The sequence below is a fragment of the Hyla sarda genome, chromosome 8 (genome assembly GCF_029499605.1).
Source record: "Hyla sarda isolate aHylSar1 chromosome 8, aHylSar1.hap1, whole genome shotgun sequence".
Classification (NCBI taxonomy): Eukaryota; Metazoa; Chordata; class Amphibia; order Anura; family Hylidae; genus Hyla; species Hyla sarda.
In genome coordinates this window covers 50,981,050-51,007,115 of record NC_079196.1, presented here as the reverse complement: position 1 = coordinate 51,007,115, position 26,066 = coordinate 50,981,050, and the positions used below count along the sequence as shown (strand labels likewise).

The window sequence follows — 26,066 nt, the reverse complement described above, 5'->3', positions numbered from 1 at the left end:
GGTGGTGGGTGGTCTCCTGAGGGATGTCCTCCCAGACCTGGACTAAAGCATCCGCCAACTCCTGGACAGTCTGTGGTGCAACTGGTTTATTGAGCGAGACATGAATTCCCAGATGTGCTCAATCGGATTCAGGTCTGGGGAACGGGCGGGCCAGTCCATAGCATCAATGCCTTCCTCTTGCAGGAACTGCTGACACACTACAGCCACATGAGGTCTAGCATTGTCTTGCATTAAGATGAACCCAGGGCCAACCACACCAGCATATGGTCTCACAAGGGGTCTAAGGATCTCATCTTGGTACCTTATGGTAGTCAGGCTACCTCTGGCAAGCACATGGAGGGCTCTGCGGCCCCCCCAAAGAAATGCCACCCCACACCATCACTGACCCATCACCAAACCGGTCATGCTGGAGGATGTTGCAGGCAGCAGAACGTTCTCCACAGCGTCTCCAGACTCTGTCACATTTGTCACATGTGCTCAGTGTGAACCTGCTTTTATCTGTAAAGAGCACAGGGCGCCAGTGGTGAATTTGCCAATCTTGGTGTTCTCTGGCAAATGCCAAATGTGCTGCACAGTGTTGGGCTGTAAGCACAACCTCCACCTGGGGATGTCGGGCCCTCATACCACCCTCATGGAGTCTGTTTCTGACCGTTTGAGTTGACACATGCACATTTGTGACCTGCTGGAGGTCATTTTGCAGGGCTCTGGCAGTGCCCCTCCTTGCACAAGGGCGGAGGTAGCAGTCCTGCTGCTGAGTTGTTGCCCTCCTCCACGTCTACTCATGTACTGGCCTATCTCCTGTTAGTGCCTCCATGCTCTGGACACTACACTGACAGACACAGCAAACCTTCTTGCCACTGCACGCATTGATGTGCCATCCTGTATGAGCTGCACTAAATGAGCCACTTGTGTGGGTTGTAGACTCTGTCTCATGCTACCACTAGAATGAGAGCAACGCCAGCATTCAAAAGTGACCAAAAAATCAGCCAGGAAGCATAGGAACTGAGACGTGGTCTGTGGTCACCACCTGCAGAACCACTCCTTTACTGGGGATGTCTTGCTAATTGCCTATAATTTCCACCTGTTGTCTGTTCCATTTGCACTACAGCATGTGAAATTGATTGTCAATCAGTGTTGCTTCCTGAGAGGACAGTGTGATTTCACAGAAGTGTCATTGACTTGGAGGTACATTGTGTTGTTTAAGTGTTCCCTTTATTTATTTTAGCAGTGTATATGGGGCCTTTATAATTGTAGTTATAAAATTCAGACCTTACTGATCCTATTGTAATATAACGTACCTTTGCTCCAGGTTCACCAATTCCTCTTTCTCCAGGTAGTCCAGATTCTCCTGGCAAACCTTGGTCTCCCTACATAAGAAAAGTTTATAGATAAGAAAGGTTTCTAGGAATTGATATGCAAGTATACAGGACTTTTTAGCAATGATTTGCATTTTCTTACTACTAACTGCGTATATATATACAGCAGAATGACTGCTGAATTAAATTGCTAATGGGCCATTTAACCAGATACAAATCAACCATTAGGGAATTAAACTATGCAAACCACAACTATTTTTTTTTATATCTACTAGTATTCTTTTACCTTTGGCCCCATGAGTCCTTCTCCTTGTGGTCCTCTCATACCTGGTGGCCCAACAGGACCCTGAACTCCCTGAAAACATTAAGGAAATTTCAATTTAATTTTCAAATTAAACTTTTTTTTACATTTTTTTTTTTAGAGCAATTTTCTATAGTTAATATGTCATTTTTGACTTACCTTTTCTCCTTGTATTCCAACACCAGGTAAACCAATTGGTCCTGGCAATCCAGGAGGACCAAACTCGCCCTAAGAAATAAGATACTCATGAGAAAAAAATCTAATAACAAGCAAAGGAGGGGCAATCACAAATCCATAAATTGAGTAATAATAAGAATAATTATTATTATATTAATAATAACAATAATATTTCATAGTATTGTAATTGGTTTAGTGCATGACTTAGTTAAGGAAAATGAATAAAGTGTTTTAAATACTTACTTTATCGCCCTGAATTCCAGGACCTGGTGGTCCACGAGTTCCTCTTGGGCCTTCAAATCCTCGGTCTCCCTATAAAAAGGAGATTACTTTTACATCTTAATACATGTGATGAAGAAACAATACAGGGAAAGGTGGAGGATTAATCTCATTAATTAAAAAAAAATTTTGTAGGAAATTTTTGTGATTGTAATTTGAGTGAAGTTAGAGAAGCACTCCGGTGGCTTTTTTGCCCATAGCATGTGGGAACATTCACTATCACTAGCCCTACAGCGCCATTTGTTTTTTTCCAGCTCAGCTGCATCTATATGTTTCATTATATTATCTTAGTCATGTGATCACCAACCTGTGAAATACAGGATGATATATATCATCACCTACCAGATCCCTCCTACCAGCTCCCATATCCCTTCCCTCCCAGCTCCATCTGCTATCTCTATGGGATCAAGATACATAGTAGATATATACCTCCCCTGAGGCTGTGTTCACACATTTCATTTCATGCTGAGGTTTTTCTGTTTTTGCCATGCTATATTACCTCAATTGGGCAAATCCAGACACATTGAGTTGTTAAAATGGCCCCGGGCTGTACGCTGTGATGGAACCTTGCAGTCAACTTTGAATGCCGCGTCTAAAGGGTTAATAGCGCATGGCACCGCGATCAATGCCGCGCGCTATTAGCCACGGGTCCCGGCTGTTGTTAGAGGCCGGGCCCAACCCGCTATTATAGATCGGGAGCGGACTCATAACGTACGCGTACGTTATGGGTCCTTAAGAGGTTAAAGGGGTACTCCGGTGGAAAACAATTTTTTTAAAATCAACTGGTGCCAGAAAGTTAAACAGATTTGTAAATTACTTCTATTTAATAATCTTAATCCTCCCAGTACTTATCAGCTGCTGTATACTCCACAGGAAGTTGTATTTCTTTCTGGAGTCCTTTTCTGTCTGTCCACAGTGCTCTCTGCTGACACCTCTGTCCATATCAGGAACTGTCCAGAGCAGAAGAGGTTTGCTATGGGGATTTGCTTGTACTCTGGACAGTTCCATGGACATGGACAGAGGTGTCAGCAGAGAGCTCTGTAGTCAGACTGAAAATAATTCCAGAAAGAAATACAACTTCCCCTGTAGTATACAGCAGCTGGATTAAGATTTTTTTTAAATAAAAGTAATTTACAACTCTGTATAACTTCCTGGCACCAGTTGATTTAAAGGAGTACTCGGCTGCTCAGCATTTGGAACAAACTGTGCCGATCGCTGGAGCCGGTGTCGGGAGCTCGTGACATCATAGCCCCGCCCCCTCATGACGTTTCGTCCCGTCCCCTCAATGCAAGTCTATGGTAGGGGGCGTGACAGCCGTCACGCCCCCTTCCATAGACTTGCATTGAGGGGGCGGGGTGTGGCATCATGAGGGGGAGGGGCTATGATGTCACGAGCTCCCGGCGCTGGCTCCAGTGTTCGGAGCAGTGGAGTACCCCTTTAATGGGCCCCTTTAAAAGAGGCTCTCCTGTCTATTAACTCAAAATTCTCTAATAAAGTATATGACAAAGGATTTTCTAAGTCAGATGACCCATTTAAACATTGTATTAGGGAACATAAATAGCAAGTCTGCTTAGCTTAGATAAACAAATGATGTCCTGAGTATGTTCATAAAAATTTGTAAGACAATGGGGAACTTAACTTAGCTATAAAGATTAAACAATGAAGAATAAGCCTTACCTTTGGTCCTGGCAGTCCTTCTCCTTGTGATCCTCTTTCTCCTGGAAGCCCCTGTGCTCCCTGAGGGCCCTGTTACAATGGAATCGTAATATATCATTCTTTTTCTGCTTAGTTGCCATTATAATCCTTAATCGCTCCTTTCTTTACAGGACATCCAGTTGTAACTTGTTTTACAATAATACTGTCATGTTGCTTCAGATAAGATGACTGACAAAAGGAGGTTCATACTATCTATTGTTTTACTGATTTTACCGAACATTCTAAACTTCATTTTCTTGAGTGAGAATAGATCTGTTACATACTGAGACATAGACTAGCTGATCGGCATTTTTTGAGAGATACACACACTGATTTTTTTGTTTGTTTGTCAGCTTTTCTAAAACTACGGGTAATATAAGATTCGACTAAAGAATTTTTTGAAGATCTGTCAGAATCAGGATAGATTACAGAAACCTGTCTCAGCATGATCCATCTGTAGGGAAATCACGGCTTTATTGCATTCCATATAAAATCTGCTCGTAAAGGAGAAGATGTGTCCCAAAATTCCTCCATATAATATAAACTATATGGTTAATATAGTAAGTTTATAGTTGCCTTTTTCCCTATTTAGTTAAAAAAAGTATGAAAAAACTAATACCGTATATACTCGAGTGTTAGCCGTTCCGAATATAAGACGAGGCCCCTAATTTCACCCCAAAAACCTAGGAAAAGTTATTGAGGCGACTATAAGCCTGGGGTGGGAAATACATCATCCCCCATATCATTATCCCCCCCGTCATCATCCAGACCCCCGTCATTAACACTCCCGTCATCATCACCCTGTCATCATCACCCTCGTCATCATCCCCCCCCCTTCATCATCACCGCCTGTCAGTGCCTTCTCAGTGGTCTTCAACCTGCGGACCTCCAGATGTTGCAAAACTACAACTCCCAGCATGTCCAGACAGCCGATGGCTGTCCGGGCATGCTGGGAGTTGTAGTTTTGCAACATCTGGAGGTTCGCAGGTTGAAGACCACTGCAACCTTCATCATCATCTAGACCCCCCTTTTGTTTTCCACTCACCTCCCCTCGGTGGGAAGGAAGGGTGAGCTGTTCCAGGCCCGTCCATCTTCAGCCATCTATGCTGCAGGGATCGTACGGTGGGGAGGGTTAGTCGTTCCGGGCTGTCCATCTTCACCGGGAGGCCCTCTTCTCGCTCCAGGCCGGCCCCAGACTAGTGACGTTGAGTTGACGCCACCGCGCTGGGACGTCCGTGCGCAGCAGACGTCCGTGACGTCCCTGCGCATGAACATCCCTGCGCGGTGGCGTCAACGCAGCGTCACTAGTTAGGGGCCGGCCTGGATCGGAGAAGAGGGCCTCCCGGTGAAGATGGACAGCCCGGAACGACTAACCCTCCCCACCGGACGTTCCCTGCAGCATAGATGGCCGAAGATGGACGGGCCTGGAACAGCTCACCCTACCTTCCCACCGAGGGGAGGTGAGTAGAAAACAAAAGGGGGGTCTGGATGATGACAAAGGCTGCAGTGGTCTTCAACCTGCGGACCGACAGATGTTTCAAAACTACAACTCCCAGCATGCCCGGCTGTCTTGGCATGCTGGGAGTTGTAGTTTTGCAACATCTGGAGGTCCGCAGGTTGAAGACCACTGAGAAGGGATTGACAGGCGGAGATGGAAAAACTCGGCTTATACTTGAGTATATACGGTATGTTATGCTACCGGTTATTTCTTGGTCTACCCCTCAGTAGCTTTCTTCAGTATAATCCATTGGTAAAGGGAAGGAATACTTACTGGCGATCCCGGTTCACCAACTCCAGGTGGTCCACTTGGTCCTGGTCTTCCGTGTGGACCTAGGTCTCCCTAAAAGTATTAATATACAAAAATTAACAACCTTCCTTCTCAAGTCAACCCTTCCCACCTTGACCCGATTGTACGCTTTGGCTTGCAACTATCTGGTAATCATTGGGATAGCTGCTGGTGACTCCTCATTTAGCTGGAGGGGGAGTATAAATTTACATGGCATCTATAAAAGTCGATGGATAACATTATACATAGTCATTCTAAGTCTTCCAAGTGAAAGCCACTTGTACAAATTGGTTCTATGTGGGAACTTACTCTTTAAAAGGGTTATCCACCATAAAGTGATTTTAGTACATGCAAGGCCTTTTTGTGTGAAATGGGTATTTCCTGTTGGGATTTGGTTCTCAAACTACACATCCCAGTGTTTTCTAATCAGGGTGCCTACAGCTATTGCAAAATAATCTCTCCCATCCAGTGGTTACACAGTAACATAGTTCATAAGGTTGAAAAAAGACCAGAGTCCATCAAGTTCAATCTATAACTCTAATGAGTCCCTACTGAGTTCATCCAGAAGAAGGAAAAAAAACCTCATACTAGAGGTAAAAAAATTCCTTCCCAACTCCAAATATGGCATCAGAATAAATCCCTGGATCAACGTTCTGTCCCTATAAATCTAATATACACACCGGGCTATGTTATTATTCTCCAAAACTGCATCCAGACCCCTTTTGATCTCTTTTACAGAGTTCACCATGACCACCTCCTCCGGGAGAGAATTGAAGCAGGACAGGCTCCCTTTGCACAACTGACTAGTGAGGTCATGTCTCGACGCACTGCAACCTGGGAAATCCCGAGACCTGAATAATTTTGTATGCTGAATTTCGAGATCAGGTACAGACACTATGTTATGAACTACACTAACTTTACAGCCCCTGTAGCATAGTCAAATAAAAAATATTCCTGGAATACCCCCTTTAAAGTTCATTTGGCCTTATAGGGTCTGTGATGTGGGGTTGTTCTAAGCACATAAACCCATTCGGCTATGTTCACACTTGTCAAATGTCATTTGGGGCATACGTTGGCATGTGAACAGAGAGGAATACTAACATTTGCTGCAGTGTACCAGTGTCGTGCCCATTGAATTTAGGAGAGCGACCATAGTCTACCCCTACCATAGTGACTATGGGGGACATGTATCAATAATGGTGTAGCAATGTGTGATTTTATGTATTTTTTTTGCGTCAAATGGAGCATATTTGCGCCAAAATTATCAATTGTCGTACACAGGTTTGTAATTTTGGCACAAATGTAGCCCTACAAAAGGCGCAGACCCCAGAATTCCAGGCAGTAAATCTGACTTTGGGACATTCTATTGTTGTAGCTATTTTCTCTGTCACTTTATTCATGGTGTAGATTTGCGCCTAAATGAAGGTATTTGCGCCTAAACTTGCACCAAATCAAAAATTCGCAATTAATGAATTCCAGACCAAAGAATGATTGTAACTGAAATCACGACTAACAAAGTGAAATCAGTGATTTTGTTCTAAACCATTTGGCGCAATTGTTTGTCGCAAAAAGTGACATAAAAGGAAATTTGAGACAAATCACAGTAAAAAAAAACAGGGTAAAATCCTTCATACATACCCCCCTATGTCTGGTCATTCTATGAATGTATTATTAAAAAGCATAGCCACCTGCAAATTTTATTTCTCCTACCTTGGGTCCAGGGAGTCCTACTCCTGTTTCTCCTTGTACTCCAGGTGGTCCAGGAACACCTCTGTCCCCCTGTGTAAGTCAATAAAATAACATTATATATATATATATATATTTTTTTTTTTAGTTTTTTTTTTTTTTGTTTGTTAAAGTTCAACGTAGAGTAATTACTAAAAAGGGGCTAAACATTGCTGTGTTTTATGAGTGATTCTACAAAGGTCACTGTATTCCTTTTCTGAACACATGATAGAAAGAGTGAATAAATACACATGTCGAGCACTGTAAGTCTGTTGGACTGTAAGTCTGTCGAGCACTGTAAGTCTGTTGGTCTTCAAACTGTGGAACTCCAGCTGTTGCCGTTGGCTGTCCGAGCATGCTTGGGATTGTAGTTTTGCAACAGCTGGAGGTCCACAGTTTGAAGACCGTTGCTGTAGAACAGTGGCCTTCAACCTGCGGACCTCCAGATGTTGCAAAACTACAACTCCCAGCATGCCCGGACAGCCATCGGCTGTCCGGGCATGCTGGGAGTTGTAGTTTTGAAGCATCTGGAGGTCCGCAGGTTGAAGACCACTGCTGTAGAAGATACCTCTTATGTTGAATTTAGCAAATCAGCATCATCTCCTCTCTCTTTGGCTTGGATGCAGGGCAGCAATGGGCCAATCTTGGCAAATCAGGAAATGTAAGGCTTATCCTATGTACAAATGTCTTGCTAGAATACAATTTTTTTGGCTTTTACCATTAAAGGGTGGGAAACGGCCAAATAGTCACCTAAGACAAGGCATCCTGTGAGCAATGTATCTACTGGATATTGGGTTCAGTGAGCCCCATGCACTTAAGGAAGGCCTAATGATTGACTATATTCTGTTTTTGTGGTTATAACACAAAATGAATTGTAACCTTTTTTGATCAACAATGATAATGGGTAGTGTATTTATTTTTAATTTTTATTTATTTTTTGCTTTTTTTTACTTACTTTTGATCCTTGAAGTCCTTCAGGTCCCTGATCTCCTGGAGGTCCTTGAACACCCTATATAAAAAGAATACAGCTTATTTGTTGGCCTCATTTAGTTATTTACATGTGTTTGAAAGTCGGCTATATGTAACAAAGGTTACCCTGTTGTTAAAAATGTGTCCCCTATCCAGAAGTCAAATCCAGAACGTGGCCTGTCTCTCCCAACCGAGTACTCTGGCTTATACCTTCTGAGACAAACACAGCAGTGACGGCTCGTTCCGCCAATCAAAGACCGCCGAGGTGTCCTGCCTCAGTTGGTGATTGGCCGAGCAGGCCGTCACTGCTGAGACTAATATATTTCAGAAGGGGAGGGCCAAAGCGCTCATTGGAGAGTGATGGGCCCCATTCTGGAGATCACTGGAACCCCCCACGATCAGACACCTTTCCCCTATCCTGTGTATAGAGGGGGTACGTTTTTAACAACTGGATAACCCCTTCAAACATCAAGGGGATATGCAGTTTTGACAAAGTTTAGTCTGTGACCAATGAAAAGTTATTCAATTTTCCAATATTTTTAGGTATCAGTTTCTCTCAGTTCAAGATCCCTTTTTGCAGTTATTTCTTCACGAACTTTTATTATTTACCTATAGCGAATAAAACATTGTCCTGGTCATGTGATTTCATATATTGTTGCTTATGATGTGCAGTATTTAAGTTAAATGTAATCATTTCCTTACCTGCACTCCTCTCAGTCCTCTTGGGCCAGTTGGACCTTCAGGACCCTAAATGATCAAAATACAAATATTAGCATATAAACTTATTTGGGGTATTCATCATTAGTGGAGTAGATGCACGTCTTATAACCCAATTAATTAATTTGTGCGGTGGAAACTGTGTACCTGTACCAAACATAATTGATACATTTGGTGCTGATCACATTTCTTTCTTCAGTACTCCACTTTGTAAGGTGCCCCCTCTGCGAGTTTTTGTGCCACTTTTTAACCCGTGCGACAAAATGTGACTTTTTAATGGTGTCCACAGCCAGTTTAGTAAGCCAAGTCAGGGCTGGTGTAGATTTACGACTCAGTTAGTGCAGTTGGGCCAAAAGGTGTTACAAACTGAAAAATGGCACATCAAAAATTCCTGACCACTGCGGGATATCAACTGAAGTCAACACTTGGTATATTTATTTCCGAAAAATCTTCTAAAGTAAAATTTGCAGTGAAAAGTCTCTAAACAGCGTCTGAGTCAAACTGTGCGACAAATTTGCCCTACAAAACCAATGGGTAAAACCAATGATAAATTCCCCCTATCATGTTTGTAAAACTCAATAGTGTTGCTCGCGAATATTCGCAATGTGAATTTCATTCCCGAATTCGCGAATATTTGCAAATATTCGTGAATATAGCACTATATTTTCGTAATTACGAATATTCGTTTTTTTTTTTTGTTTTTTTTTTCACAGTACACATCACAGTGATCACCCCTCTCTGCTTCCAGCTTGTGTGGTGTAAAGAAGGCTCTAATACTACTGTGTGAGACTGGCGTGCGCATTTTCGCATGTGCGAAAATTTGCATATGCTAATTTTCGCATATGCAAATTTTCGCTTATGCTAATTTTTGTATATGCAAATTTTCGCATATGCGGAAATAAAACAAGAATATTATGAAATTGCGAATTTAGCGAATATATGACGAATATTCGTCCATATATTCGCGAATATTCTCGAATTCGAATATGGCCTATGCCGCTCAACACTAAAACTCAACTGTCTACAATGTAAATTGTAAAAAACAATGCTAATGTAACAATACACTGCAGTATAGTATCTGGCTGGAATTTATCATTGTCTGTGTAAATCTAATTCTTTTTACCCTTTTTACCCATACGTCACATGTACTTCCCTCACATTTATGAAAGACGTGCACGTTCTTCATAATTAATATAGTAGCTTCGATGAAGACAAGTTTCCAAGTGGGGTCTGGGCTGGTGGGTGATTGCCCAGAAATATGTTTTGAGTGTTTGTGTAAAGATTTGCGACAATTTTTTTAAAAGTCGCAGTGGATAAATCCCCGACCACTGCTAAAACCCAGCCATGCCACACAACATTCAAGTTGTTTTCTAAAATAAGTCTAAAGGCATTGCAAAACAAATAAAAAAAATTGACTTTTTGACCCATTGCACATACATTTGTGACTTGTAAAAACAATGATAAATTCCCCATCTTTGTATCTACCTTATTTGTACATAATTTATTATATTCTGGATGTTATTATACATGAGATTTATTTTTAAAGGGGTACTCCGGAGGAAATCCTTCCAGTACTTATTAGCTGTGGAATACTACAGAGGAAATTATTTTCTTTTTGGAACACAGAGCTCTCTGCTGGCATCATGACCACAGTGCTCTCTGCTGACATCTCTGTCCATTTTAGGAACTGTCCAGAGCAGCACATGTTTGCTATTGGAATTTTCTTCTACTCTGGACAGTTCTTAAAATGGACAGAGATGTCAGCAGAGAGCACTGTGCACGTGATGTCAGCAGAGAGCTCTGTGTTCCAAAAAGAAAAGAATTTCCTCTGTAGTATTAAGTAGCTAATAAGTACTAGAAGGATTAAGACTTTTTAATAGAAGTAATTTACAAACCTGTTCAACTTTCTGGCACCAGTTGATTTAAAAAAAAAAAAAAAAAAAGGTTTTCACCGGAGTACCCCTTTAAGGTCCCATACATGCACAGATATGAGACTACAGAAGGGTAACTTGTAGCTTCTGGGCCCCAATGCAAAATCTGCCACAGGACCCCATGTGCCATTTATAATACTGGTCTCTTATGGGGCAGATTTGCCTTGAAACTCCTGAAAGCACCGGGGGCCCCAGTGCAACTGCTACCTCTGCACCCCTTATAGTTATGCCCCTGGGTCTCTTAGGGTAGGGTCACATATGGTGTATTTTGCGGCATATTTGCTGCTGCGGATTTTCCTACCCTTTAAAGTCAATGGGTAGCAAAATCCGCTGCATATTTTGCTAGCCTTTAATGGGTAGGAAAATATGCAGCAGCAAATGCGCAGCAAAATACGGGAAGTGTGACCCTACCCTAACAACGCAAATGATGAAATTAGCTGCAATATGTACGCAGCTTCACCTGTCTCTAGAAGAAAGAAAACAATCCAGGATGTCTTCCAAATCCACAACACATGTGCATGCCCCCAAATATGCAGCGATAGTTCCGCTACATGTGGCCCTATTTACTAACACTGTGTTCGGACATTGCCTTAAAGGGGTACTCCGCTGGCCGAGTGTTCAGAACATTTTGTTCCGAACACTTGAAGAAGGCGGTGGGGGTTGTGACGTTAGGACCACGCCCATCATGATGTCATGCCACACCCCTCAATGCAAGTCTATGGGAGGGGGCGTGGCTGGCGCCACACCCCCTCCCATAGACTTGCATTGAGGGGCGTGGCGTGATATCATGATGGGCGTGTCCAAACGTGACAACCCCCACCGCTCGCACCCAACGTTCAGGTGCTGCACAGAGATCGTGGGGGTCCCAGCTGTGGGACCCCCCCGCCATCAGACTTCTTATCTCCTATCCTTTGGATAGGGGGATAAGATGTCTAGGGGCGGAGTACCCCTATAATGAGATGCACATTGCCTAGTGACAATATAACAAAGTATTTCTGCTTCTTCTGAAATGTTTTTGCATGTTCTTGTTTTGTAACATACCCGATCTCCCTTGACACCAGGAATACCACATTCTCCTCTCTCCCCCTAAAAATAAAGAAACACATTTAGGTCAATTATAATTTTCCATGAATGTTATCTTTTATCTGAGCTTTCAGTAGTGAATGTAGAGGGATGATAGTACTAGAACATTAGTGTGTATCGGCTGCAGTGTGGAGGGGTCAAGCAAAAATTAGCAATATCAACTTGCATGTATTTTTATGGCTTTCCCTTCTGTCGTATTCGTGTATGCACACCATGGTCTAGGGATCATACATGTACTGTGCATACGCAGTATGTGTAATTGGGTTACAACACTGGAAGTGTTTCCATCACATTGGGAGGGAGTATGACGTCCTTATGCACGCTCCCATTACTGAGTTATGAAATGATGCATTTCTAAAAAGTTTCAGGAAAGGGTTAAAATGATCTGTACTAGAAAACAAAACATAAACTGCGCAGGAATGAATAAATACTAATAAATAATAATAAACAATAACTTGATGAATACATATTTCTAATATTATAATAATAAACAATAAAGGGATAAATAAATACTAATAAATAATAATAAATATTAAAGGGATGAATAATAATAATAGGATGAATAAACAATAATAACATATTTTATTATTGTTACTTATATTGTTATTATTATTCTTATAATAATAATGGGATGAATAAATACTAATAAATAATAATAAATATTAAAGGGATGAATAATAATAGGATGAATAAACAATAATAAAATATTTTATTATTGTTACTTATATTGTTATTATTATTCTTATAATAATAATGGGATGAATAAATACTAATAAATATGAAAGGGATTAATAATAATAATAATAATAAAAATAGGATGAATAAACAATAATACAATATATTATTTTTGGTTCTAATATTGTTATTTTTATTATTATAATAAATAATAATAACAATCATGGGATGAATAAAGAATAATAATAGGGTTGTATGAGATAACCAGGTCCGTAGGCTATATCTACGATTGCATTTCAGCCTTATTCAAAAGGTTAAAGGTTAAAAAAGGTTAAAAATAATTTATTGCAATTCTTTTTTTGTGCAAATTTTGGCACGTAGGTGATGTACTGTAAAATGATGAAAAAAAGAATGAATGTGTAAAGTTTCTGCTATACCAATGTTGCATACAGTACAGTATGTTCTTATAAAAGTAAAAACATACATTACCTGCTCTCCTTTATATCCAGGTTTTCCCTATAAGAAATAACAGAATTAAATTGAAGAACACTGATTAAATATACAGCACATACAGAACTGGTATGTGTTTCATATGTTTAACACAGCTGTTGCAAAACTACAAACACAGTTTTAACATGTAAATATTAATTGTTTTTCTCAGTGTTTATATTGTTGTGTCAAAACTTTAATATCCAGATATTACACGTATTGATGGGAAAATAGTAAATAGTCTTAGGCTGCATTCACACCTTGTTTTCAGCCTATGGTTGCCGGATCCGGCTGGGGGAGGGGAAAACCGGGAGGTCCCGTACCCCAGCCGGAACGGCGCTGAAATCCATTTACTTTAATGAGCCGCCCGGAGTCAAACGGGGACTCTGGTTGGCCCATTTTTTACCCTTATCTGATTTCCCGACCGGACCTTAAACCGTAGTATACTACGGTTTTAGGTCCGGTCATAAAACCGGATAGGGGTAAAAAATTAGCCGACCGGAGTCACCATTTGACTCCGGTTGGCTCATTAAAGTAAATGGATTTCAGCACTGGTCCGGCTGGGGTACGGGAGCGCCCAGTTTTCCCCTCCCCCAGCCGGATCCGGCAACCGTAGGCTGAAAAATAGGTGTGAATGCAGCCTTAGTCTTCTATATGTCCAAGCCATTCATGATATAGAATACCAATATATTGGCCCGCATTTACTAAGCTAAAACCCACTAATTTTTGTTGGGTTTTTCCAAGTTATTTTGGCGCATAGTGGCCCTTATTTACTAAGAGTGGAGTGTAGGTTTTGTTGTGTTTTTTGCTGTACCGACCTTTTTTTTCCATGGAATTTACTAATTTACTCCGCTTTTGGAAACTTTATACATGCTTTAAAGTGTCGGGTTTTCTTTCCAGAAAATTCACATGATTTTCACAGTGGTTTTCAGAAAAGACAAGTGATTTTTGATGAAAGGTAGGTAGCACGCCTCTTTTCCCGAAACCACACACATTTTTTTTTTTTTTTCACACTAAGTGATTCTGATTCTGTCAGGTTTTTTCTGTCGCACATTTATGACGCAAAACCCAACAAAAAGAGTAGAAATTCTGTAAGTAAATGAGGGCCATTGTCTGAGACATGTTTGAGACAGTGTACACCAGGAAAATCCAACTAACCCGACATTGCATTGTGAAAAGGAAAAAAAGGGGCGTGGTCTGTCACAAAGGGGCCGTGATGGCTAAAAAGGGGCGTGTTTTCACAACCCGACCTATTTACTATTGAATTCACAGAAAATTCTGTGAATAAATGGCTGGAAATTTCCACCTAGGAAAAACTTTTCAGAAAATTTTCCCGACTTGTAAATCTGTGATCCCCATAGTAAATAAAGAGGAATCCTACAAGTCTGAAAAAACATTTCACACTAGTAAAAACTAAATGAGGCCCATTAAGTTTGTCCAACAGGTATATCCTGTGTTAAGGGATATATCTACAGTCTTTATACACTTTTATTTTACAATGTCATGATTCCCCAGTACCTCCGCTACTACCTGTAATAACAGTGCTGCCTCTTATACCCAATCCATTTTTTTCTAATTTTTCCATATGATTTTACAATTTTACCTCTAAACCGTCTCTTCCAGGAATACCATTAAGACCGGATTCACCCTGCAGAGAGAAGACCATAAAGATATTATACATCTTGTTAGGAATAATTAAATAAGATAATAAAAATGGATATGTCTTGTTCTGAGATTAACAGTCATACTATATAATATATTTTAGTTCCAGCTGCTACTTTGCATTAAAGGGGTCCTATAAATAAAATGACATAATGGCTAAAGGGAGGAATATTTAAAACTGAATTTGTGTAAATTGTGCCCAATTTTTTGAAAAAGTGGTCAATTTTTAAAGGGGCGTGGCCTCAGGAAAGAGGCCAGGCAAGGAAGTGGGGCTTAAATTGGGCCAAGTTTAAAAAGTCTGCTCCATAAAACCCAATGCTTAAATGGGTACTCCACTGGCTAGCCTTCCGGCTGCGTCACAACATTTAGTTATGAATGCTGTGCGCACGCTGTGGTGGTCGGTCACGCCCCCTCATGACATCATGCCACCACGCCCCCTTCGATAGACTTGCATTGAGGGGGCATGTCCTGACATCACGAGGGGGCATGGCCGCCCCCCAGCGGCGCCTGTGCAGCATTCAGTACAAAATGTTCCGACGCAGCCAGAAGGCTGGCCAGTGGAATTCCCCTCAAGGTGGTGTAGACAAAGCTTCTTTGTGGATTGTATTCGCTGTATACAACCTATCTGTATTGTTGTTGTAGATGGTAACTTTAGACACATTAGGTTGCATTTACACCATGCTTTGAGCCTCCAATGGCCAGATCTAGCGAGAGAATTTTGAAACTGGACCATATCCAATTTTTAACCAGAGTGAAAGCTGTCACACCCCCTCCCATAGACTTGCATTGAGGGGGCGGGGCGTGAAATCACGAGGGGGCGGGGCTATGAAATCACAAGCTCCCGCCCCGGTGCCAGCTTTTGGAACAGTTTGTGGATGAAGGTAGCCAGCATGTTATTTGTTTATGACTATACATAGTCTATGCTATGCTAAATGATGACTAGATTTGGAGCCAGCTGTCCCAACTACCTACACAACCACCATAGAAAGAAAACAATGTAAAGGGAACCAATCAGCAGATTTTAGCATATATAATGCTTGGCAATGAGTTCTATATGCTAAAATCTGTATCCTCACCATCCCCGAGGGATGTTTTTTCCCGCAGGAACAGTGAAGATATGAAGGTATAAAGTCCCCCCAGAGGCTGAGTAAGTAGTCCCCTGGGCGGGGGCTTATACCTACTGGGTCACGCCGCTGCGGCCTTGGTACCGCCTCCTCATCTTGATTGATGGTTTGCGTCACCGATCTGCTCTGTCCGCTTAGGGAGCAGAGCGATGACGCAGGCCGTCAATCAAGATGAGGGGCGGGACCAGGTGCTGGTAAGTATAAGTCCTCACCCAGGGGACTACTTACTCGGTAGCCGGAGGGGGGAGGGGCGGTGCGTACTTTAGGACTTCATATCTTCAACATCCCTGGGAGCAAAAACGTGAGGATGGGGAGCATACAGATTTTAGCATATATAACTCATTGCCAAGCCTTTATATATATGCTAAAATCTGGTGACTGGTTCCCTTTAAAGGCTATGGGGAAATTTATCAAGCATTTTACATTTTTTTTGTTGTGTAAAAAAAAAAGGCACAGATTTAGTGCAATGATGATTTTGCAACTTTTTGCAAAACTTGCTTACTTGAGTGATTTTTCCCTTTGACTTTGTGGCGGTTGTGAATTTATCATGTGCGACTTTTCTCCAAATGTTGCAGATTTTGTTGTAGAGGGCTCCAAATGTCGCAAACCAATACCAGCAGTTATTTCACTTTCAAAACTTGCTAAGAACAACTTAGGCTGCATTTACACCTCGTTTTTTACATACGGGTGCCGGATCCGCCCGGGGAAGGGGAAAACCGGGTGCTCCCGTACCCCAACCGGATCAGCCCGTGACTCCATTTACTTTAATAAGCCGACCGGAGTCAAACGGTGACTCCGGTCTGCTCAGTTTTGGCCTGTATGCGGTTTCCTGACCGGACCTAAAACCGTAGTATACTACTGTGATGTAAAAAACGAGGTGTGAATGCAGCCTTAACAGAAGCAAAAATCCCACATGTGTGCACATGCACCAAATTTATCACACCACGAGCAACCTTTGATAAATTAGGTGCATGTAGCCTGATATGTTAGTTTTGAGAACTTGTATAGCTAAAAAATAAAAACTTAACAAAAATTTCATTTTCCCTACTTTCTACAGCTCTCTCTCTTATTTTCTCATTGTAAAGAGCGATTCATATAATTACAACAATACATGTAAATGCTTATTTAATAAATGAGTTCTCAGATACTATATGTGGGAATACGTACCTTACCGCCTTTCTGTCCGGGAATACCATCATCACCAGGCCGACCTTTCTTACCCTATGAAATAGAAAAATCTGCATTATGGAACAATAACGAGGAATGTTTTTCTACCCCCCACCTGTAAAAAGATACATTTGGATACAGTCAAGTTGTCCCCAATACTCAAGTCCTCATCGTCCATAAGCCTTGATAGGGCATCTGGAAACCAGTTGTCTACATTACACGAACCCTCTAAGGCCCCCTTCACATATATCACTTGTCCGACAGTGTTTCGCTCCAGTGTGCACCGGAAGGAAACTGATGCTAGAACTGATCCCATTCATTTAAATGGGACAGTTCACAATCATCCAGCGTATCTGTTTGGACATGCCGGACGGCACCGGACAGGGAAACACAGCTTGCTGCGTTCCTCTGTCCGCTGTACCAAAAAAAATTGATGCCTGATGCTACACAACTGATGACAACTGATGCCTGTTGTCATCAGTAATGGCATCAGTTGCGTTGAGATTTAGTTCACGTATGCCAGACACCGGACACGTGGAAACCAATCAAAACTACAACTCCTGGAATGCCTGGACAGCCAAAGGCTGTCCAGGCATTCCGGGAGTTGTAGTTTTGCAACAGCTAGAGGCACCCTGGTTGGGAAACACATTTCTAACTATGCTGCATGCATACCCGCTCACTGGTGCCCACAACATGAGCAGAAACCACTGTTATGTACATCAGGAGCTTGAGAAAGCTGGGTGCCCTTACTTAAAAAAAAAAATGGGCACTAGAGCTGACACTGATTACAGTTGCCTCTATGCATATATATCCCCAAGGGTACCTAAAGAAGCAATGGAATGTCAATTCAAGGACCTATCAGACTACAGAAATTCTGCTCAGAACTATTTGGAGCAGAATTTCGGATAGGGGATAAGTTTTAGATCCGAGCTGTAGCACAGGAGCGCGTCACGACCCTGGCCCAAAGCGGAGGCCACCACACCCCCTCCATTAAGCTCTATGGGAGAGCCAGAGGAGTGACTGCCTCTGCTTCCGGTTGGGGTCGTGACGCACTCCTGTGCTACAGCATAAGGGCTCCGGACAGGTTTTCGCGGGCGTTCGGACCCCCCTCCGCGATCTAAAACTTATTCCCTATACTTTGGCTAGGGGATACGTTTTTATGCATGGGACTTATCCTTTAAAGGGGGTACTCCGGTGGAAAACATTTTTTTTTTTTAATCAACTGGTGCCAGAAAGATAAACAGATTTGTAAATGACTTCTATTAAAAAATCTTTACCTTTCCAGTACTTTTTAGCAGCTGTATGCTACAAAGGAAATTCCTTTCTTTTTGAATTTCCTTTTTGTCTTGTCCACAGTGCTCTCTGCTGACACCTGATGCCCATATCAGGAACTGTCCAGAGCAGGAGAAAATCCCCATTGCAAACCTATGCTGCTCTGGACAGTTCCTGACACAGACAGAGGTGTCAGCAGAGAGCACAAGACAAAAAAGAAGAAAAAAAAAGAATTTCCTCTGTAGCATACAGCAGCTAATAAGTACTGGAAGATTTTTTCATTGAAATCTTTTACAAATATGTTTAACTTTCTGACACCAGTTGACTTAAAAAAATAATTTTTCCACCGGAGTACCCCTTTAAGTGTCCCATTGCCTGCAATGCAGTTCCGGGCAGAATTCCGCAGTATAAACATTCATTCTTTCAGTGGAATCTGGATCCGCCTCCAAAGTTCCAATACAGAACTTTTGTAGCGTGCACAGTGCAGTAGAATCCTATTGAGATCGATGCTCGGAATTCCGTTCAGAATTCAGTAATGTGAACAGAACCTTGATCATCCGTGCAGTATTTAGTTAGAATTACAAGCAGAACAACATGTTTCATGCGGATACACAGCACTTTCTTAGATCCATAGGTAAACAAGGACAGATCACAGATTAAGGCTATGTTCACACAGCAGAATTTCTGTGTGTGGACTTCCATGGAAAAATTCAGCCAAAATTTACTGTCCATTGACTTCAATGGGATTTCGCTGTCCCATTCACAAAGTGGAATTTTTGCAGCGGAAATTCCACATTCCGCAAATTTTGAAGACCTCTCTTTGACCTCTTCAGGACATCAGGTTTTTTCATTTATGCACTTTCATTTTTTCCATCTCACCTTCTAAAAATCATAACGCTTTCAATTTCCCACCTACAGACCCATATGAAGGCTTTTTTGCACCACCAATTTTACTTTGTAATGACATTATTATTTCACCACAAAATCTACCGCGAAACAAAAAAACATTTTTTGTGAGGCAAAATAGAAAAAAATTACTAATTATGGGGCTTCCGATTCTACACAGAGCACATTTTTTTTAATAAATATGACACCTTATCTTTATTCTGTAGGTCCATACAATTACAAGGATACCCAACTTATATAGGTTTGTTATATAGGTTTGATTTTGTTTTACTTCTTTTAAAAATTTTAACTTTTTGTACGAAAATTAGCATGTTTAAAATTGTCCTCTTCCGACCCCTTTAACTTTTTTACTTTTCTGTATACAGGGCCATATTCAGGCAAATGTTTTGCGCTGAGACCTCTAGTTTTTGTCTGTACCATTTTTGTTTTAATGGAACTTTTTGATCGCTCTTTTTTTTAAAATTTTTTAGGGTATACAAAGTGATAAAAAATACGCAATTTTGGACTTTGGTATTTTTGTACATAAATGTCATGCAGTTTACTAAACATTATATTTTTTATAGTTCGGACATTTACGCACGCGGCGATACCACTTATGTTTATGTTTATTTTTGTTTACATTTTTTTAAAGGGGTACTCCTGTGGAAAACTTTTTTTTTTTTAAATCAACTGGTGCCAGAAAGTTAAACAGATTTGTAAATCACTTCTATAAAAAAATCTTAATCCATCCAGTAACAGCTGTCTGGGCATGCTGGGAGTTGTAGTTTTGCAACATCTGGAGGTCCGCAGGTTGAAGATCACTGTCCTATACTTTACATTGTATTTGGTTCAGAATCTTTTTTTTCTAGATTTTCCTCCTTTAAAATTGGGTGCGTCTTATATGCCGGAGCGTCTTATATGGCGAAAAATACGGGAATATACTTTTAGGCAGGCAGTGGTAGTGTGCCAAACTGGGAAACTGCATGTATTTTACTGTGAATCAGTAAGGTTATACAATCCAGATATCAGTCTGTGGATAAAAAAGGTAAAGCATCTGCAACAACATCATGGTCTCATGACTGTAAGTTCACGGGTCATGCTCCTAGGAGGCAGTGCAGCTGGGGTCTGGAGAATATAGGAGACTGGGGAGGTGCAGAAGAGGTGAGAGCTCCTATGATTCGTCCTTCCTCCTCCAACATGTACACATCTGAGGATTTCTTCAGGTAGGGGCTAAATTATTCTCTACATGCCTTGAGAATAGACCTTAGGGGTAGGAAAGTGGCATAGTGTTATATAGCTGGGTAAATGGAGGTGCTCAATGCTATTGGTGAGGGATGGGTGGGAAGGGGACAAATAATTTGACAGTTTGGTAAAGGTAGGAAGTAAACAGTAATGCTGACAGAGCTGCATAGTGGTGTTTGGCACTGCTGGGTAGGTATTTTGTGCTGCAATGTAGTGATTTTCTGGTGCTGCTGGAAAGGTAATTTGTGCTGCACTGTAGTGTTTGGCTCTTCTAGGGAGGTATTTTCTGCTGTACTTTGGTATTCGTATGGTGCTGCTGGGGGGGGGGGGGGGTGCATTATGTGAACTGTATGATGGAACTTGGTTGGCTCTGTTGGGGGTAAATTAGTGCTGCATGGTGGTATTAGGTGCATTGGTCACGTAACAGATTTTTCCATGTGGCCCAGGAGCTTTAAATTATGCCTTTCAAGGAGACATAGGAAATCTCTGGAGATAGGTGACAAGTCTTTGCATCATGATAAAGGGGATAATCCTCTCTTAATATAGTGTTATAAATAAGTCCTTAATGGATTCTTGCCAACTCAACCAAAGATAATGGACTATTTTACAACATACTACATTCTTTGTCTAACGTGCAGACAACAGACTGTGAAGAAAGCGGCCTGTAGAAAACTGATGGAAAGCGAATACAAACATGGAAACACAACTTTCAATCACACAAATTGTTGTTTTAGCTTCAAATCCAATTCACCACACCAGCAGCAGGCGACTTTATCCACTGTAAAATTCATATTTCATATTTTTGTATTACTATTTATAGTCAGTCCCAATGTTCTGCTGTACTTACAGCGGCTCCAGGAAGACCCTTTTCACCTTTTTCACAGGTACAAACAGGAGATTGCCGACACTGTAATGAAGAGTAGTCAGTGAGTGAGAAATGTCATTTTGTGGGTAAATACACAACAGATTAGAATTATCAATCTTTTTACTCCAGTACATGTACTAATAAAAAGGGTATTGACATATGAACCACTGCAATATAAAGTTTTACAAATTTAAAGGGGTACTCCGCTGCTCAGCGTTTGGAACAAACTGTTCTGAACGCTGGAGCCGGCACCGGGAGCTTGTGACGTCATAGCCCTGCCCCCTCATGACGTCACACCCCGCCCCCTCAATGCAAGTCTATGGGAGGGGGCGTGGCGGCTGTCTGTTTGTTCCAAACGCTGAGCAGCGGAGTACCCCTTTAAGTACTTCATTAACCCCTTAAGGTCCAGGCCATTTTACACCTTAGGACCAGAGCGTTTTTTGCACATCTGACCATTGTCACTTTAAACATTAATAACTCTGGAATGCTTTTAGTTATCAATCTGATTCCGAGATTGTTTTTTCGTGACATATTCTACTTTAACATAGTGGTAAAATTTTGTGGTAACTTGCATCCTTTCTTGGTGAAAAATCCCAAAATTTGATGAAAAATTTGAAAATTTTGCATTTTTCTAACTTTGAAGCTCTCTGCTTGTAAGGAAAATGGATATTCAAAATATTTTTTTATTTTATTCACATTTCCAATATGTCTACTTTATGTCTGCATCAGAAAATTTACGTGTTTTTACTTTTGGAAGACACCAGAGGGCTTCAAAGTTCAGCAGCAATTTTCCAATTTTTCACAAAATTTTGAACCTCTCTTTTTTTCAGAGACCAGTTCAGGTTTGAAGTGGATTTGAAGGGTCTTCATATTAGAAATACCCCACAAATGACCCCATTATAAAAACTACACCCCCCAAAGTATTCAAAATGACAATCAGTAAGTGTTTTAACCCTTTAGGTGTTTCACAAGAATAGCAGCAAAGTGAAGGAGAAAATTCACAATCTTTATTTTTTACACTCGCATGTTCTTGTAAACCCAATTTTTTAATTTTTATAAGGGTAAAAGGAGAAAATGTATACTTATGTTTGTAGCCCAATTTCTCTCGAGTAAGGACATACCTCATATGTCTATGTAAAGTGTTCGGCGGGCGCAGTAGAGGGCTCAGAAGCGAAGGAGCGACAAGGGGATTTTGGAGAGTACGTTTTTCAGAAATGGTTTTTGGGATGTTGCATTTAGGAAGCCCCTATGGTGCCAGAACAGCAAAAATAACCCACATGGCATACCATTTTGGAAACTAGACCCCTTGGGGAACGTAACAAGGAATTAAGTGAGCCTTAATACCCCACAGGTGTTTCACGACTTTTGCATATGTAAAAAAAATATATATTTTTTCCACTAAAATGTGTGTTTCCCCCCAAATTTCACATTTTTGCAAGGGTTAATAGCAGAAAATACCCCCCAAAATTTGTAACCCCATCTCTTCTGAGTATGGAGGTACCCCATAAGTTGGAATGAAGTGCATTAGGGCGAACTACAATGCTCCGAAGAGAAGGAGTGATATTTGACTTTTTGAGAGCAAATTTTGCTCGGGGGGCATGTCGCATTTAGGAAGCCCCTATGGTGCCAGAACAGCAAAAAAAAAAAAACACATGGCATACCATTTTGGAAACTAGACCCCTTGAGGAACGTAACAAGGAATAAAGTAAGCCTTAATACCCCACACGGGTTTCACGACTTTTGCATATGTAAAAAAAATTGTTTTTTTTTTTCACTAAAATGTGTGTTTCCCCCCAAATTTCACATTTTTTCAAGGGTTAATAGCAGAAAATACCCTCCAAAATTTGTAACCCCATCTCTTCTGAGTATGGAGGTACCCCATAAGTGGACCTGAAGTGCACTACGTGCGAACTACAATGCTCAGAAGAGGAGGAGCACCATTGAGCTTTTGGAAAGAGAATTCGTTTGGAATGGTAGTCAGGGGCCATGTGCATTTACAAAGCCCCCCGTGGTGTCAGAACAGTGGACCCCCCCACATGTGACCCCATTTTGGAAACTACACCCCTCACAGAATTTAATAAGTGGTGCAGTGAGCATTTACACCCCACTGGCGTTTGACAGATCTTTGGGACAGTGGGCTGTGCAAATGGAAAATTACATTTTTCATTTTCACGGATCACTGTTCCAAAAATCTGTCAGACACCTGTGGGGCGTAAATGCTCACTGCACCCCTTATTACATTACATGAGGGGTGTAGTTTCCAAAATGGGGTCACATATGGGGGGGTCCATTGTTCTGGTACCATGGGGGCTTTGTAAACACAAGTGGCCTTCAATTCCGGACAAATTTTCTCTTCAAAATCCCAATGGCGCTCCTTCTCTTCTGAGCATTGTAGTGCACCCATAGAGCACTTTACATCCACATATGGGGTATGCTCTTACTCAGAAGAAATTGGGTTACAAATTTTGGGGGGCTTTTGTTTATTTTCCCTTGTGAAAATGAAAAATTTAGGGTGACACCAGCATTTTAGTGAAAAAAAATTTTTTTTTTTTACTTTACCATCCAACTTTAATGAAAATTTGTCAAACACCTGTGGGGTGTTCAGGCTCACTATACCCCTTGTTACGTTCCGTGAGGGGTGTCGTTTCCAAAATGGGGTCACATGTCTGTATTTATTGTTTTGTGTTTATGTCAGAACCACTGTAAAATCAGCCACCCCTGAGCAAATCACCAATTTCGGCCTCAAATGTACATGGTGCGCTCTCACTCCTGAGCCTTGTTGTGGGTCCGCAGAGCATTTTACGCCCACATATGGGGTATCTCCGTACTCAGGAGAAATTGCGTTACAAATTTTGGGGGTCTTTTTTTCCTTTTACCTCCCGTGAAAATAAAAAGTAAAGGACAACATCAGCATGTTAGTGTAAAAAAAAATTTGTTTTTACACTTACAGGCTGGTGTAGACCCCAACTTTTCTTTTTCATAAGGGGTAAAAGGACAAAAAGCCCCCAAAATTAGTAACGCAATTTCTCCCGAGTACGGAGATACCACATATGTGGCACTAAACTGTTTCCTTGAAATACGACAGGGCTCCGAAGTGAGAGAGCGCCATGCGCATTTGAGGACTAAATTAGGGATTGCACAGGGGTGGACATAGGGGTATTCTACGCCAGTGATTCCCAAACAGGGTGCCTCCAGCTGTTGCTAAACTCCCAGCATGCCTGGACAGTCACTGGCTGTCCGGAAATGCTGGGAGTTGTTGTTTTGCAACAGCTGGAGGCTCTGTTTTGGAAACACTGCCGTACAATACGTTTTTAATTTTTTATTAGGGGGACAGTGTAAGGGGGTGTATATGTTGTGTTTTACTCTTTATTATGTGTAAGTGTAGTGTTTTTAGGGTACATTCACACTGGCGGGTTTACAGTGAATTTACCGCTAGGAGTTTGCGCTGCGGTGAAAAATTTGCCACAGCCCAAACTTGAAGCAGAAAACTTAATGTAAACCCGCCAGTGTGAATGTACCCTGTACGTTCACATGGGGGGGCAAACATCCAGCTGTTTCAAAACTACAACTCCTAGCATGTACTGACAGACCGTGCATGCTGGGAGTTGTACTTTTGCAACAGCTGGAGGCACACTGGTTGGAAAACCTTCAGTTAGGTTCTGTTACCTAACTCAGTATTTTCCAACCAGTGTGCCTCCAGCTGTTGCAAAACTTCAACTCCCAGCATGTACTGATCGTCGAAAGGCATGCTGGGAGATGTAGTTATGCAACAGCTGGAGGGATCGCAACTACAACTCCCAGCATGCAGAGACAGCTGTTTGCTGTTTAGGCTTGCTGGGAGTTGCAGTTTTGCAACATCTGTAGAGCTATAGTTTAGAGACCACTGCATAGTGGTCTCCAAACTGTGGAGCTCCAGATGTTGCAAAACTACAACTCCCAGCGTGCCCAGACAGCAAACTGCTGTCTGGGCATGCTGGGAGTTGTAGTTTTGCAAGATCTGGAGGTGCACAGTATAGAGATCACTTTGCAGTGGTCTAAAACTGTAGACCGCCAGCTGTTGCAAAACTGCAACTCCCAGCAAGCCTAAACAGCTCTCTGGGCATGCTGGGAGTTGTAGTTTTGCAACATCTGGAGGGTTACAGTTTAGAGACCACTATAGTGGTCTCAGACTGTAGCCCTCCAGATGTTGCTAAGTAACTCACCGGCTTTCGTTGGATCCAGGGAGCTGCGTCGCGGTCCTCTTCTTCCGCCGATCGTCGCCCGCTGCCGCCGCTGATCGTCGCCGCTGCCATCGCCGCTGCCATCGCCGATGGGTAAGTGGATCTTCGGCGCCGGTCCCTGTCGGTTTCCCCGTTCTGCCCCGCCTACTGTGGGTGGGCAGGACGGGGAAACCGAAAGTAAACCCCTCCGCCCCCGATCTGCTATTGGTGGTCGCGTCTAGACCACCAATAGCAGAGATAGGGGGGGTGGCAACTCTGCCACCTCACTCCTATCGCTACAGGGGGATCGTGGGTGTCTAGGACCCCCCTGGGCATTTGCGCGGGGTGCCTGCTGATAGATATCAGCAGTCACCCCGGCGCGATCCCCGCCCGGCGCCCGGCGGGGACCGAAATTCCCACGGGCGTACAGGTACGCCCTTGGTCCTTAAGTACCAGGGAGCAAAGGCGTACCTGTACGCCCTTGGTCCTTAAGGGGTTAAAGAGTCT

At 42.0% G+C, this 26,066-nt stretch overlaps 1 protein-coding gene across 5 annotated transcripts in view; it reads right to left on the bottom strand.

The window, feature by feature from the left end:
- Nucleotides 1-26,066, bottom strand: part of COL28A1 (collagen type XXVIII alpha 1 chain) — a 151,540-nt gene that overhangs the window by 24,922 nt on the left and 100,552 nt on the right. For all 5 annotated transcript variants that reach the window (XM_056535491.1, XM_056535487.1, XM_056535488.1 and 2 more), the window contains exons 5-18: nucleotides 21,343-21,402; nucleotides 17,097-17,150; nucleotides 14,747-14,791; nucleotides 13,144-13,170; nucleotides 11,938-11,982; nucleotides 8,951-8,995; nucleotides 8,235-8,288; nucleotides 7,265-7,333; nucleotides 5,540-5,608; nucleotides 3,751-3,819; nucleotides 2,038-2,106; nucleotides 1,777-1,845; nucleotides 1,603-1,671; nucleotides 1,299-1,367 (exon numbers count right to left, since the gene is read on the bottom strand). In XM_056535491.1, the coding sequence (XP_056391466.1) occupies nucleotides 1,299-1,367; nucleotides 1,603-1,671; nucleotides 1,777-1,845; nucleotides 2,038-2,106; nucleotides 3,751-3,819; nucleotides 5,540-5,608; nucleotides 7,265-7,333; nucleotides 8,235-8,288; nucleotides 8,951-8,995; nucleotides 11,938-11,982; nucleotides 13,144-13,170; nucleotides 14,747-14,791; nucleotides 17,097-17,150; nucleotides 21,343-21,402 (813 nt within the window). The remainder of the gene's footprint in view (nucleotides 1-1,298; nucleotides 1,368-1,602; nucleotides 1,672-1,776; nucleotides 1,846-2,037; nucleotides 2,107-3,750; nucleotides 3,820-5,539; nucleotides 5,609-7,264; nucleotides 7,334-8,234; nucleotides 8,289-8,950; nucleotides 8,996-11,937; nucleotides 11,983-13,143; nucleotides 13,171-14,746; nucleotides 14,792-17,096; nucleotides 17,151-21,342; nucleotides 21,403-26,066) is intronic.